At 44.4% G+C, this 15,085-nt stretch overlaps 1 protein-coding gene across 1 annotated transcript in view; it reads left to right on the forward strand.

Annotated features, from left to right (window-relative positions):
* The window catches only part of SHROOM3 (shroom family member 3), a 301,596-nt gene that overhangs the window by 269,067 nt on the left and 17,444 nt on the right, over positions 1–15,085 (forward strand). The window contains 5 exon segments of the mRNA XM_077750890.1: positions 1–264; positions 267–658; positions 7,119–7,192; positions 11,267–12,163; positions 13,609–14,097. Coding sequence (XP_077607016.1) covers positions 1–264; positions 267–658; positions 7,119–7,192; positions 11,267–12,163; positions 13,609–14,097 — 2,116 coding nt within the window.

Below are 15,085 nucleotides of genomic sequence, written 5' to 3' on the forward strand. Positions count from 1 at the left end.
GTCGCCTGACCGCCAAGCAGAAGAAGCGCTCCTATTCGGAGCCCGAGAAGATGAACGAGGTGGGCATCTCGGAGGAGGCCGAGCCGGCGCCCTCGAGCGCGCAGAAGAAGGGGCTGCGCTTCTCCGAGAGCACGGTGGCGGACCGGCGCCGCATCTTCGAGCGCGACGGCAAGGCCTGCTCGACGCTCAGCCTGTCGGGACCCGAGCTGAAGCAGTTCCAGCAGAGCGCCCTGGCCGACTACATCCAGCGCAAGACGGGCAAGCGNCCCCTGCCGCGCCCGAGGGCCCCGGCCTCCCCTCGGCCTCCAGCCTCTGCTCGCTGCGGGAACCGAGCCTGCAGCCCCGCAGGGAGGCCGCCCTCCTGCCCGCCGCAGCAGCCTCTCGAGATCGCAGCAGCTCCTTCGCTGGCGGCCGCATCTTCGGAGAACTTCGACGTGTGGACCAAGCCCCGAGAGAGCTGCTCGCTGGAGCTAACTATGAGCCGAAGGCCACCCAGAGGGTAGACAGGAACCCTGGGGAGGCCTCCTCGTGGGGGGCTGCAGCCAGGAGGGCTGGGAAGTCCAAGTCGGCTGAGGACCTGCTGGAGCGCTCAGACATCCTGGCGGTCCCTGTCCATGTGAGATCACGGTCCTCTCCCACTGCAGACAAGAAGCGTCAGGTACGTGCAACCAGAGGGTCCTACGATGGGGCGCTTTAGTGCCGTTCCCCTTTAACTTTCCTTTGACATGCAAAAGGGTAGCATTTGTTTTCATGGGATGGTTTCTGTCCGGGTACCCTGATACCCTTACAGAGATATAGATATGTAGATATATAGAGTTGTATAGGTGTCTTATATAGACCCATATATCTTATATAGAAATATATGTACACATAGATGTCTCTGTGTATATGTGTGTGTTCACTTCATTTTAGGAAGTTACCCATCTCTCAGTGCAAGAATGCATGGTTTGGAAAAGTTAGTGGTTATCTTTTTTGCTGTTTTGTTTTTTCCCATGGAATAGAGACTGTGTCTTGGAATTTTAAAGATTTTTAGCTTTGCACCCTCTTTCTATTAGATTTGTGCATTTACAAAAAGTGTAGAATTACTGACTTTAATATAGTTATTGAACTCGTGGACTTCAGCTAAGCATGTTTTACCTTTATCATCTCACTAATCCTCACAATTATCCTGTGTAGTTCTGTTACTCACATCAGACCTGTGTCTCTCCCTGCTCCCATCTGAATTCTTTCTGTGCACTATCTTGGGGAAGTAGGAGAATCATAGACTTTCAAATTCTCACATAAAAGGATGTTCTCATAAAGGTTTCAACCTACTCAAAGCTTATCAAGTGCTTTCCACTGGAAATTTGAGCAGAGCTGGCAATAGAACCTGAACACTAACTCCCAGGAGTCTGTTAATGTCCCTAATTCTCAGTCGCTCCTCACTGCGCATGCCCTGTGGATCAAAGGCCTGCCTCGTGGTTCCCTTCCCACCTAAGAAGATATCAGGAATTCACACATATGTTAACACAGGGGAGCACTCCACTGTCCCTTCTCAAATTCTGTTTGCCCCAGCAGAGAAGTCAATCACTTAGCAAGCATTTGTAGAGTACGTGCTATGTGAAAAGCACTGTGTTACAAGGCTGAAAGAAATACAAAATGAAATAAGGCTCATTCATGCCTTTCTGGGGTTCACAACTGAGCAAGGAATATGAACTTTAACATGACTAGCGAATGCTTTGGGAGCAGTGATAAATAATACACTGTGGAAGGGAGAGTTATTAATTCTAACTGAGGCGATCTCAGAGCTTCTCTGGAAGGAGACCGTATTTGAATCAGGCTGTGAAGGACAGGGCAGGATGTTGACAGAGGATTGGGGGTTGTATGGGAGAGGCACTACTTCGTAGAAGCAGCTTCAAAGAAAGATTCAGACATTACTGCCTGAGAAGTACTTTGCTGGACTGTTTCTGAAACAAAATCCTGTATCCATCTAGATATTTTCTGTTTCAAAATACCCAGAAATATTTTCTCCCCAGTATAAACCTACAAAAAAAAATTGTATACAGGCAATGTTCCATAAGCATTCACTAACCATTTTCCTCCCCTCAGAATGAAAACCAGAGCTAATTTCTACTCCTTATCCTACAACTAAAACACTTAAAATCCACATATGTAACATAAAATTTTAGTGAGTTTGATGGGCTTCAAGAGCATAGCAATCCAAATATCTTCTTAATTTTTTTTTCCATGTTCTACAGAAAACAGAAATATTTAGGTGAAAACTAATTCATTTTCTGCTATTTATTTCTTCCTAGATGGCCTCTTTCTCCCTTGGGAAATTGGTTGAGTGGCCATGAGTGCTCCTTTGCTTTCTCCCCAAATACTTCTCAAGCCCAGTAAACTGGGAAATAAAGCTAAAACATAAGTGGTGTAGAGAGAAGTAATGAAATTCTTCCAAATCCCAGCTAAATATATTATTTGAAAAACTTTTTCGAGAGACACATACAGAACATTATTTACATCCTCTGCAATAGAGTACCATATTTAGATATTATTTAATTTGGGGATTGTGATGCCAGAGGGGGGAAACATTTCAAAATGAAGTGCTTTATCTGTGCTGCTTTGTTCCTACAAATTCTGAAAATAGAATGTCATCCCCCAGATTGTAACGGAGCCAGGACCGTGCCCCTGAGCTTCCTTCTCCCGCCCAGCAACCAGACCTTGCCTGTCCGGAGACCAGGTCCATGGCAAGGTCTGCTCCTTGATTCTTCTGCCTACAGCCATCGTATACCCTATTTGTAGAACTAGTTAAAAAACAAAACAAAACTAGGCTCCACACAATTATTGTGGTTATTATTTCAGGATATTGTTTTTTTATTTGCATAAATTCAAGAAACTTTACCATTATTATTAAGCTTCAATGAAGGTATTCAGTAAGAATTTGTCTCATCCGAGCTTTAGATAACTCTGAGAAATTAAGCAACCCTGTGGAAACTGTCTGCTTAAGTTAAACCCAAAATATGGAGTCTATTTCTGGTGCTGGCTCAGCCCATGGCAGCCTGAACACATGCTACTTGCTCCTGCCAGCCAGATGCTAGACCAGAATTTTACAAGCTATTGACAAGGATTCCGTTCCTTTTCAGAAGTCCATTATCGAGGACTGTTTCTGACTCCAAAACAAGGCCAGCATAGAAATCAAATCTTCCAGGAGCTCCTGGGTGGCTTAGTCAGTTAAGTGTCCGACTTCGGCTCAAGTCATGATCTCCTGGTTCTTAAGTTTGAGCCCCATGTTGGGCTCTGTGCTGACAGTTCAGAGCATGGAGCCTGCTTCAGATTCTGTTTCCTTCTGTCTCTGCCCCTCCCATGCTTGCTTTCTAAGGTTTTAAAAAATTAAAATATTTTAAAAAATCAATTCTTCTGTTAGTAAAAATTGATCACTCTTGGGTCTAAATAACTGCAGAAAACCACCACCGCTTGTAGCCTGAGACCTGCTTAGTCAGCCAGCAGGCCTGGGCCTCTCATTAGCCAGCTATGTCCTCTCTAAAGCATGCAGCCTCTTATTCTCCTTTACCTCCTCTTCATATGAAAAGTGTAATTACAGAACAGTGGATATTAGTGATGGAGCTGATGGGCACATCAAATTCTTACCTATTTCCTACTTTCTGTGAAGCTTTAGAAAATTTAACCCTTTTAAAGTAGATGGGCCCTGCAAAGCTGCCAGAGAATATCCAAGTATTTCTGCTTTGGAGATGAAAATTTACACCTATTCATTGTATAGATTTAAAATACAGCAAAGGCGAGCGAAATAAGTCAGGCAGAGAAGGACAAATATCATATGTTTGCACGTATAGGAGGATTAGGAGGAACTTGACGGAGGAACAAGGGGGAGAAGAAGGGCGGAAATGGTGGGGGAAAGGGAGAGAGGCAAACCATGAGAGACTCTTGAATGCTGACAAAAACTGAGGACTGATGGATGTGGGGGGGAGGCGGGGATGGGCATGGAGGAGGACACTTGTGGGGATGAGCACTGAGTGTTATGTGGAAACTAATTTGACAATAAACTATTTGTAAAAAAAAAATAAAATAAAATACAGCAAAGGCTATAAAAAGAAGCCTTTCGAGAAATAAGATTCCTGGCTGGGAGTTGTTCTTCCATATGCGTTAGAGGCTTCTCTCCTTCTGCCTGATTTCTCAGAGACCCTGGCTTCTGATATATAAAATGGTCACCATGTGATGGTGTGACAAACATCATTTAACTGCTGAGGAAATTGCTTAGTGCATCCTACCATGTTGGATATAGGCTTGATTCTGTAGAATGCAGCTTGTAAATCACTGTAACAACCCTTCAGTAAGCACCCATTCAAGCTTGTGCATAAACAGAATCTCCTTTCCACCAAAGGGAAAGTTACAAATAGTTAATAATAAATGTTTACTATGTATATACCAGTGGTTGTACTATATGTCGTATAAGCATAAAAATAATCCTTACACCTATGCAAAGTAGATTCCATTGTTATCTCTGTATTACAGAAGAGGGATCTGAGCACAGAAAGGATGGGAAATTTGCCCCAGGTGGTGGCAGCGAGGTTTTGACCCCATGTTGTCCGACACCAGATTCTGCAAATCACTATACCATGCTCCCTCCTTGGGCGAAGACTGGAAGGAGGTGGAGGCTAGGATTAAATATCTATCTGAAAATTTCAGTCAATGAATTGATTTCATTTTAACATCTATTGATTACGGTTATTTACATTTAAATAAAACTTAAGATTTCTCAAGTGGATTTCTGATTCATTTTAGCAGATACTTGAAACAGATATTCCAAAGTAGATGACTACTGTTGTCTTCATATATCATTGGCTGTGGAGATACTAAGATAAGTAATTCAGAACCCAAAGCAAGAGTGAGGATTGGGACTCCATAGACTTTAGGTTTGTAGTTTTAGGTTTGCTACTCCTAATGAAGAATAAGAACTGGGGTATTTTTAAGTCAGTCATCAGATGCTTATCCAAGTGTCTGCTAGAATAACTCAACACCTTGTATTTGTCCCAGAGCCATTGCTTTTTCCTAAACTGCCGTAAGTACTTTATACTTAACACTTTATAGAAAATAAAGTCTTCTTTGCAGTGAACATATGCAGTCACAGCAAGTGAATGCAACAGAAATTGAGCCTCCTTGGGCTTGTACTAGGCTGGACTTCCATCCAAATGGTATTGTCATCAGCAGGAGATTTAGAGAGTTCTCTCAATGCCCTAAGTATGAGTGGGTCTCACTCATCTTTTTTTTTTTTTTTTTTGATGTTTTGTTTTCCTATAAAGTCTTTTTTTTTTTTTCTTTCTTTATCTCTTTATCTTATGCACACCCACATAAATATCAACTTAAGCATCTTATTCTGGGGGGCCAGTTCATGTGACTACAGAAATTAAACTCATACTGAAATTCAAAGGAAATAAGAAAAATGGATAAGTATACCTAATTGTTAGTGGGCAAGGAGCTTAAAGGGGAGGTAGAGGCATTCCCACTTAATTACTGGCAAAGCTGTACATTCTTGTCCAGAGGGGGGTGGAACAAGGAAAGACTTCAGAAAGACCAGAAGGTTTCATGGAGAATAGGAATTCCCATTCCCTCTAGCAGTATTGGAGCAAGTCAGAGACATAGGGAACTCCTTTTTCCCAAAGCATTGAAATCTCCTTGCATTCAGCACAGCCTCTACTCACCCGGAAGATTCCAAGGAAAAATCTGGGGCTTTGAAGAGAGATGGTTTGACTCCTACCTCCTCTACTTTAACTGTGGGCAAAATACTTAATTCCTCTGAGCTGCAATTACTTCCCCTCTCCCTATTGTTGTTGATTAACTTACAGGAACAGCAGGTGCCTAATACAAGTCCAGGCACATAATTTGAGGATTGTAAGGTCCTTAGCAGAGTGGCACTCAGTAAATGCAATAAGGGATCGCTGCTATTAATAATATTCAGCTGTTTGTTTTCCCTTCAGACCTACTACTGCCTTTGGGTCTTTTCCATTGCCTTTGAGAACCCCTACTACTGACTGGGCCAAAAAAAAAAAAAAAAAGAGTGGAAAGCAATTAGCCCTTTGGACAGAGTAAATGGCAAAATGAGTTGCTAAAACTAAGTGGAAGATCATATATGGATTTAATTTCTCTGTTTTATGCCTCTCTCCTGTTATAAATAATTGAAACTTGAATGTATTATCAATAGCAACATCATTGTCTTCATCAGGGACCTGTTCACATGGGCCAAATTTTATACTGTCGAAAATTCACCAAAACCAAACAAACCTTGCCCTTTTGGGAAACCAATATATACCCATACTAAAACCAAAAACACGGATGCCTGGGTGGCTCAGTCAGGAAACATCAGACTTTGGCAGAGGTCATGATTTCACGGTTTGTAAGCTTGAGCCCTGCTTTGGGTGAGCCCCGCTTCTCTCCCTCATCGCCTCCTGAGTTTCTTTCTCTCTCTGCCTCTCACTTGTGCCCTCTAAATAGATAGATGATAGGTAGGTAGATAGATAAAACTGAAAGCAAGAAATGACTACTCCTGAAAAGTAACATGCTAGTACATGTGAGTGACATGTTTTTCCTGGAGAGAATATACTTCAACCTGATTACAAGCCAGACACATATCTTTTTTTCTAATTATGATTCAGACATTTGAGATTTTTGCTACATTCAATAAACTGTTCTTTTCTTGTCATCTCCCACACTTCCCTATTGCTGTTTCAAAAGTTTGGCCCTTTGAATTAATTGTCATCATTCTATTTCAAGTACAGCAGTTATTTTGAACCCTGGAAACCACTGTTATCAGGCTTCTGCTTAGAAAATGTCCTCATTAGGAGAGGCACCCAGTGAGACAGATTGAGGTGCAAATCCTGACTCTGCCACTTGTGACCTTGGGACAGTTAAGTGCTTTGGGCCCATCCCCTCCTCAATGCACCGGGGTTCACAGCACTTACTAGGCATTGAGGATGAGGGGGTCATATGTAACAGTGCTGCGTTGATGGCTGAATGTAAGGAGCAGGCACCCAATAAATGTTGCTTCTCCCTTCTCCCTCCACCCTCTTGGTAAATTTCAGTGTCCATTTGTTGGGAATAACACTGTGCCTTTCTTCTGTTTCAAGGATGTGGTTTTGGGGGAAAACAATGGCTTTGGCCCTGTGAAGGATCCATGTTATTTGGCTGACCCTGGATCCAGGTATGTATGTGTATTTATGATGCCCTCTACCTTAGGAATGCCGCCGGAATTCAGTGTTTCTCTTCCTCTCTCCAAGGAAGAGAAGCATGACATTAAGATGGTTCATGCTATTGTGTGCTGTGTCTCCCATTTGTCTAGACAATAGGGAACTTCTGCATTTTTTACTTCTAGATGACTTCCTCTAAGGATGAGACTTCTTCCAAATAGAATTTGAATGTGTACTGTTGAGGCAATGGTTGACTTGAAATAAGTGTAGCTCAGAATAGTTCATGGAAATGCTCTTCTCAAGCATATCCTGTGATGGCTCTCACATGGGGCCCCACTTGTGTGACTCTCTCCCTTTGTCCTGTGCACAAAGGGCCAGGTCTGGTGACTAGAACACGAGAGGAAGAATGACCATTTCATGAACAGCTTCGCAGAATAAACTTCCTTGTAAACTTACAGGAAGCATACAAAGTAAAAAGTAAAGCTCCCAAATCATAACTTTTAGGCACTTAGGGACAAAAAGTAGCAGGAAAGTTAAAAATTGCCATCAAAATTATTTATCCTAGGTAGAAAAATATAATGGATACTATTTAAGAGTTTAAAATTTTGAGCTATTCACATGGAGCTTAAGTAGAAATTTCCAAGGAATTTCTCCTGAAGTGCATGCCTGTATGTGGTTTTAATGCAGCATCATAGGGCTATCTATTGCTCTACTATAATTTATTATTACTAATGATAGTATATTACATCTTCTCTACGATTTTCCATGTTTTTGTAAGCCAATTTCTTTTTCTTATATTTCATCCAATCATTGTTTCTCTCTTTTTCTATATTATATTCACCTTCTCAATAACTCAGCCTAATACTGTCACTTACAAGCAGCCTAGGTGGTATCAGGAAGTGAGTACCAAGTTACCTTCTTTATGGCCAAGAGCAGACTTCCACGGTTACGTGCTCTGGCTCCCATAGCTGTGCCTAAAGTGAGAAAATATTCAAGGTGAGGCTGAGGACTTTGGTTAGTTTGGGCGCATTGCTTAAAAGCTAGAAACAAGGGAAAACTAACAGTGGCCTAAACTACTGACAAAAGAGAATTGTCTGAAGTCAAAGGTGAAAGTAACTCAACCAAAAAAAAAAAAAAAAAGCCCCAAATCAAATACCTCAATTACAAAAAGAAGTTGAGGGACACCTGGGTGGCTCAGTTGGTTAAGCGTCTAACTCTTGATCTCAGCTCAGGTCATGATCTCACAGTTTGTGAATTTGAGCCCCACATCAGGCTCTGTGCTGACAGTGTGGAACCTACTTGGGATCCTCGCTCTCTCCCTCTCCCTCTGCCTCTTCCTTGTTGGTTGTCTCATGCATATGTGCGTGCTCTCTCAAAATAAATAAACTTTAAAAAATAGAGTAGTAAGTTTTATGGTATGCGTTTATCATGTTTAAAAAAAAGCTATGAAGAAAAAAATAAAGCTGATGCTTTCAAACTCCATTCTTTTTTTTTCATTTTTTTAAATGTTTTATTTATTTTTGAGAGAGAGACAGCGCGAGCAAGGGAGGGTCGGAGAAAAAGGGAGACACAGAATCTGAAGACAGGCTCCAGGCTCTGAGCTAGCTGTCAGCACAGAGCCCGACGTGGGGCTCGAACCCATGAACCGTGAGATCATGACCTGAGCTGAAGTCAGACGCTCAACCAACTAAGCCACCCAGGCGCCCCTCAAACTCCATTCTTGAATGTTAGGATTCCTGGATAACAATCAACAGACATTTGCCTCTCACACTCTAGTATAAAAGAGACTCAAACAAAATCTCTTTTACCTTATTTTTTGTTCTCGAAAAAATACAACAGTCACCAAGGAGAAGCATTCTCACCAGACTAACCATTTAACTCCGATATTACCTTCAAAAATATACAATTGAAGTATGGCTCCTGTAAACTAAGAAGATTAAATATAAACTAAAAATATATCAAAGATTAGAGGTGCCTGGGTGGCTTAGTCGGTTAGGTGTCCGACTTTGGCTTGGGTCGTGATCTCTCAGTTTGTGAGTTCAAGCCCTGCATAGGGCTCTGCACTATCAGTGCAGATCCTCTGTCTCCATCTTTCTCTGCCCCTCCCCCACTCTCTCTCTCAAAAATAAACAAACATGAGAGAGATATATATGGATTTATAGATATAGTTTATTTGGGATTTAAATAAAGGATAAATATTAGATTTTGTGTGTTTTAGTGATGTTTCCCCTTTGAAAAAAGCCTCAAAATACAAATATAATAAAATGAAGTTACCCAGGTTAGTCATTAAAACAGATTCTAGTTATACTGTGTCTTATTAGAGGATATGGAATTTGAAAAGAGTTTATGCCCTACAGTCTAAACAGCAGTGGGCACAGTTCAACAGATGTTTACTGAGAGGGTATTTTTTTTAAGTTCATGTATTTATTTTGAGAGAGAGAGAGCGTGTGAGAGCATGAGTTGGGGAGGGGCAGAGAGGGAGGGAGGGAGGGAGATAGAGACTCTGAAGCAAGCTCCATGGCTGTCAGCACAGGGCCCAATGCAAGGCTTGAACTCATGAACCATGAGATCATGACCTGAGGTGAAGCCAAGAGTCAGGAGCTTAAGTGACTGAGCCACCCAGGCACCCCTAGAGAGTACTTTATACCAGGTGTTGAGGATACCAAAATGAGTAAGACATGGGAAGAAAGTACCCCAGTGAATCTCCCGCTTCTGGGTTTTCAGTACCCCCATTTGGGAATCCACCAAGAAGTACAGAATAGCCAGTCTTCAATATTGAGAGCTTCCTGGTAAAGATACTGCCTCTAAATGAAAAGGATATTTGAGGGGAAAGGAGGGATTGCATCCGAGAGAGAGGGAGAGGGAGAGGGGCCTCTTAACCATCTGCATTTATAATACAGAAAAAATAGCATCACGAAAAGAGCTGATTTGGCTCTTTGCAGTCTTTTCCTTCCATATGCTGCCTTATCCTTGCCTGGCACTTGGATGGTTTTGTGACAGGCCTGGGCTGGGGTTCTCCTGGGGACTAAGCCACACCTTCCCTCGGGACTCAGATCTGCAAAATGAGAAATTCCATCTGCTCTCCAGATTCACTTGCATACTTGTTAGGGAGCTCCAAATGTGGAATTTTCAATCTAGGGTGGTTTGCTGGAGCTTTGTTTGATCCCCACATTAACTCTTGGGTGGCAGCAGGCAGGGCTGTGGATTTCGGTTTTGTTTTCTCTTTTCCCTTTAGAGCATAATAACAAAAATATTGAACATTGTTGGGTTTTTTCCTCAGAGCCTGGACAGAGGACAGGTGTTTCAGTCACCATGTACCCCATTTGCTCACTGCTATCGATCTCTCCAGAGATAATTGCTTATTAGCTCGTGGGGGAGACTCTCCTCTCCTTCTTATCTTCCATTGTAAAAAATGAAAACACTAGGAGATGAAGGGAAAACTGTAAATAAAATTGTTAAGTTCAGCAGCCCAGACAGGTGCTTTCCAAGCAGACCTCTCGCATGGGGATCACACTGGGAGAGGATGAGGCAGCATTCTTTTTCCCAAAGTAGTCCTGAAAGGGGCAGAAGAAATGCACCTATTTCCTTTTATACCCTGAAGCCTGCCCTGAAAAGCTGCCTGATGTGGGATGTGTGGAGGGGTGGGGGGCCAGTGAGAGAGGGCTAATAAAAGGAAATGCCTTGTGACCCCATGTCTACCATCTGACATTTTCCTGTAGAACTTTATGCCTGGCATCTTTTTTTTTTTTTAATGTTTATTATTGATTTCTAAGAGAGAGAGGGAGACACAGAATCTGAAGCAGGCTCCAGGCTCTGAGCTGTCAGCACAGAGCCCAATGCAGGGCTCAAGCCCATGAACTGCGATGTGAGATCATGACCTGAGCCGAAGTTGGACGCCTAACAGACTGATGCCACCCATGCATCGTTTTTAGATTTGGTTCTTTGTATGAACAGCCTGTGGGACAGTGTGTGGCTTCTCTGAGGCCCTTCTCCCTAAATGCTTTTACCATCTGTGTAATGAACTTAGGGTTCAGAGTCTACGCCTTTCTTCTGAGCGGTAACCCTTGTGTTTGTATATCCTGCTCCAGGTCACTCAGTTGTTCAGAAAGAGCCCACGAAGACATGCTGTTGCTCAAACACCATCCTAGCCTCCGTTGGGGTGGTTCAGGCTGCAAAGCAGTTGGTGCTTCCTCTGTTCCCAGCGAATGTCCTGGAGCCCTGGACCATCAGAGGCAGGCCAGCAGAACAATGCCTTGCCCCACGCTGCTGCCCACAGGAGTGCAAGGGCATCTCACAGACACTAGGGCTGCATCCCTGACCCCGCTCAGCTCAGCTCTGTCTTCCCCCGTTCCCCCCAGCTCCCAGGCTGCAACCGATCAGCTGACTGGAAGGGACTGTCACACAGGGCAACAGCCTCTTCTTCCCTACACCCCAGCAGTGACGCACAGAAGCAATGGTCACAGCCTGGTGCAGCCTGCCAGTCCGAGAGGCCACGAGCCCAACAGCCCGGAGCATGGGCTAGAAGAGGCAACAAGCAAGCAGGTCTCGCTACCTCAGCGACCTGCCCCACCTCGGGTGAAGTGGGCCCACACGGTCAGAGAGGACAGCCTCCCTGAAGAATCCTTGTCACCTGATTTTGCAAACCTGAAGCACTACAAAATGCAGCAGACCCCTCCAAGCTCAGGCAGCACTCTTGACTCGCCTCTTGGGGCCCCAAGCACTCCAGGGAGGATCTCCCTCCGAATATCTGAGTCAGGCCTGCTGGCCTCCCCACCGCCTCGGGAAGACGATGACGACGAAGTGTTTGTGAAGGACTTGTACCCCAATGCCACTTCCAGCCCCACATTTGAACTTCCCCCACCCCCACCGCCTCCGCTGAGCCAGGATGCCCCTGTGAATAGCTTGGATGACTTTCCTCCGCCTCCTCCCCACGGCCTGTATGAGGCGGAGCTGGACAGTGAGGATCACAAGGAGCCCTGTACCAGGTAAGTGGGCAGTCTCTGGTCAGGGCAAGCCCCCAGTTCAGGAACGAAAGGGTGCCCCTCTCCAATAAGAGTTTCACACTGCAGGCACCTCAGATCCTCCTTTCGTTGGCTACAGGAGAGCCCCAGTGTGAAAATATTCTATAGAAGCTTAAGTCATGCAACTGGCAGAACAGTTTCATGTTTACCTTGGCAGGTCGTGACCCTAGTGCCCAATACTAGCATCGGGAACAGAGGAACAAGAGTAGTGAAAATAGTGAAAATGAAGACCAAAGCCCCAAAGGCATAGTTCACATCTATGGACATGATAAATTCAAAGGGCCTTAAATAAATTGCGTCCTTCATTACTGCTTGAGTTCTGAATCAGTTATGATGTAAGACAAAGGAAGGGCTCCTGGGTGGCTTCAGGTTAAGTGTCTGACTTCAGCTCAGGTCATTATCTCGTGGTTCGTGGGTTTAAGCCCTGCATCGGGCTCTGTCCTGACAGCTCAGAGCCTGGAGCCTGTTTCAGATTTTGTGTCTCCCTCTCTCTCTGACCCTCCCCTGCTCCTGCTCGCGCTCTCTCTCTCTCTCTCTCTCTCTCTCTCTCTCTCTCTCTCTCTCTCTCAGAAATAAATAAAAACATTAAAAAATTTTTTTAAATAAATTAAGGGGAAAAAATGATGTAAGACAAAAGAGAAAGACCTATAGAAGACAAAAGTGTCACTTTTGTTACTGATGGAGCTGATACTGGAAAATATGGCTTCTTTCTTGAGTGTAAGTGAGCCTCTTGATGGTGAACCCCAAACAAGTTTATCTGCCTAATCTCAGGCCATGCTAGATACACACTGGTGTGTGTGTGTGTGTGAGTGTGAGTGTGTGAGAGAGAGAGAGAGAATGGAGAGAAAGGTGTAGATTAGCCTAGAGATAGCCTCACTCTCAAAAGAAAGAGAAGAGGCTGGATTATGGACAGGCTATGGTCAGCTTTCTTTCCACAGTCACTCCATGTCCCTCGGAAAAGATAAAGAACAGTAATGGTCAGTAATGTTTAGGGAAAACCTCTCGGAAGCCAGAAGAGTAGAGAAGCAGCATTTCCCAACAAATACTTCCTAGGACAAGCAATCTCGAAACACCAAAGTACACATTGCCTTTGTGGTTAACTTCTTCTGCTCACCTGGACCTTTCAGAAAGTCCTGGAATCTCACAGTAACATTCAACAAAACTGAATGCCTACTAGATCCCTTAAAAAGTTACACAACTTCCATGTGACCAACTGCTGGGGTGATGAGAAAGCCCTTAGGACCTTGCAGTTTATGGGGAATAATAACCTCAGAGCATGACTACCTTGTCCCCGCCCCACCTTTCCTCATGTGGGAAGCCACAGCTCTGATGTGGAAAACTTCTCCCTCAGACTTCCTACCCTTTGGTTGACTCCTCTTTTGTGCTGTCTTTTTTAATATTCCTAACAGCTCCGGTAAATTTGCCACGGGGACAGCTGCCAAGGAAAGGCCCATGCCTGGTACAGCCCATTCGGTTGGCAGTCAGATACCAGCTTCCAGATCCCAGACTTCTATCAAGGGTTCAGAAGCCAATGAGATGAACCCAGCCTGCACTGGGGGCGCTCTGCCCCGACTTGCTGGGGCTCCAGGCAAGCAGCCAAGCCCCGGGCAGCCATCTCCCAACCACAGCCCAGTCAGTGAGACTCAGGGTTTAGAAAAGAATGTTAGTTCTGGTCTTCAGAAGACCTCCGAAGACATCAGAACAGAGGCTCTGGCCAAGGAAATTGTCCACCAAGACAAATCTCTGGCAGACATTTTGGATCCAGACTCCAGAATGAAGACAACTATGGACCTGATGGAAGGTTTGTTTCCCCGAGATGTGAACTTGCTGACAGAGAAGAGTGTAAAGAGAAAGGCAATGCAGAGAACGGTCAACTGTGCAGGATATGACGGCAAGAGGTAAGTCCCTGATAATGCCCTCAAAGAGACTTACATTTAACATCCTTCCATGGAGGTGGCAGTAAGTCTGGGACAACTTGTGTGACATTTTCCTCCTTCCAAAAATTCTGACCCAAGAATGACACTCCATCTCAGCCTTAGCAGAATGGCTCTGAGGAGTAGAAAGTGGGGCAGACTGACCTTAAGTTACTTGGCACTTTTCCAACAGCAAAATAGTAATAGTAGTGACTATTGCCATTAAAACCATTAATATTGTCGACGTTCTTTGTGTTAAGCCTTGTATTAATTTTTTTATATAAACAGTATCTCAGAGAATCTTCACAAGAACCTCCTGAGGTAGCGACCAATCTTATCTCCCTTTTACAAGTGAGGTCACTGAAACGCAGAGAAATTAAGACCAGACCCAACCAAAGTCCTGGAACATGTGAGTGATGGTGTCTGGATTAGAACTTGACTTGGTCACTGTGCCTGCTCTCTTACTGATTTCACAGTGCCCCTAATTCAATAAGCAACAGAATCACCTCAGCAGATAGCACCACAGGGATCAGTGCTGAGTGGCAGGGAGAAGCGGTGAGCAGAGCAAAGTCCTCCTCAAGGTGGAGCTGAGCACAAACTCTAAGAAGGAAGAGAGCCTAGGGGCGCCTTGGTGACTCAGTTGGTTAAGCGTCTGACTTTGGCTCAGGTTGTGATCTCACGGTTCGTGAATTTGAGCCCCCGCTTTGGGTGAGCTCAAACCCCATTTTGGATGAGCCCCACCCGCTTCTCTCTCCCCCCTCTCCCCCTTGCTCACGTGTGCCCAAAACAAAACCAAACAAAAACTCAGACAAATGGATTTATTTACTACACTGACATTCACTGTTTTCAAGAGTTAGGTGCGTGTTTGTTTCATCCTAAGAATCGAGAGATCTGAAAGTGGGTGCGGTCTCACGGGGTCGTTCAGCCAGCGAGCCTCTGCTCCCGAGCCTCTGCTCCCGGAGCTCCCTGACAG

Source organism: Crocuta crocuta, unplaced genomic scaffold, assembly GCF_008692635.1.
Source record: "Crocuta crocuta isolate KB4526 unplaced genomic scaffold, BGI_CrCroc_1.0 scaffold1, whole genome shotgun sequence".
NCBI classification, from domain to species: Eukaryota; Metazoa; Chordata; class Mammalia; order Carnivora; family Hyaenidae; genus Crocuta; species Crocuta crocuta.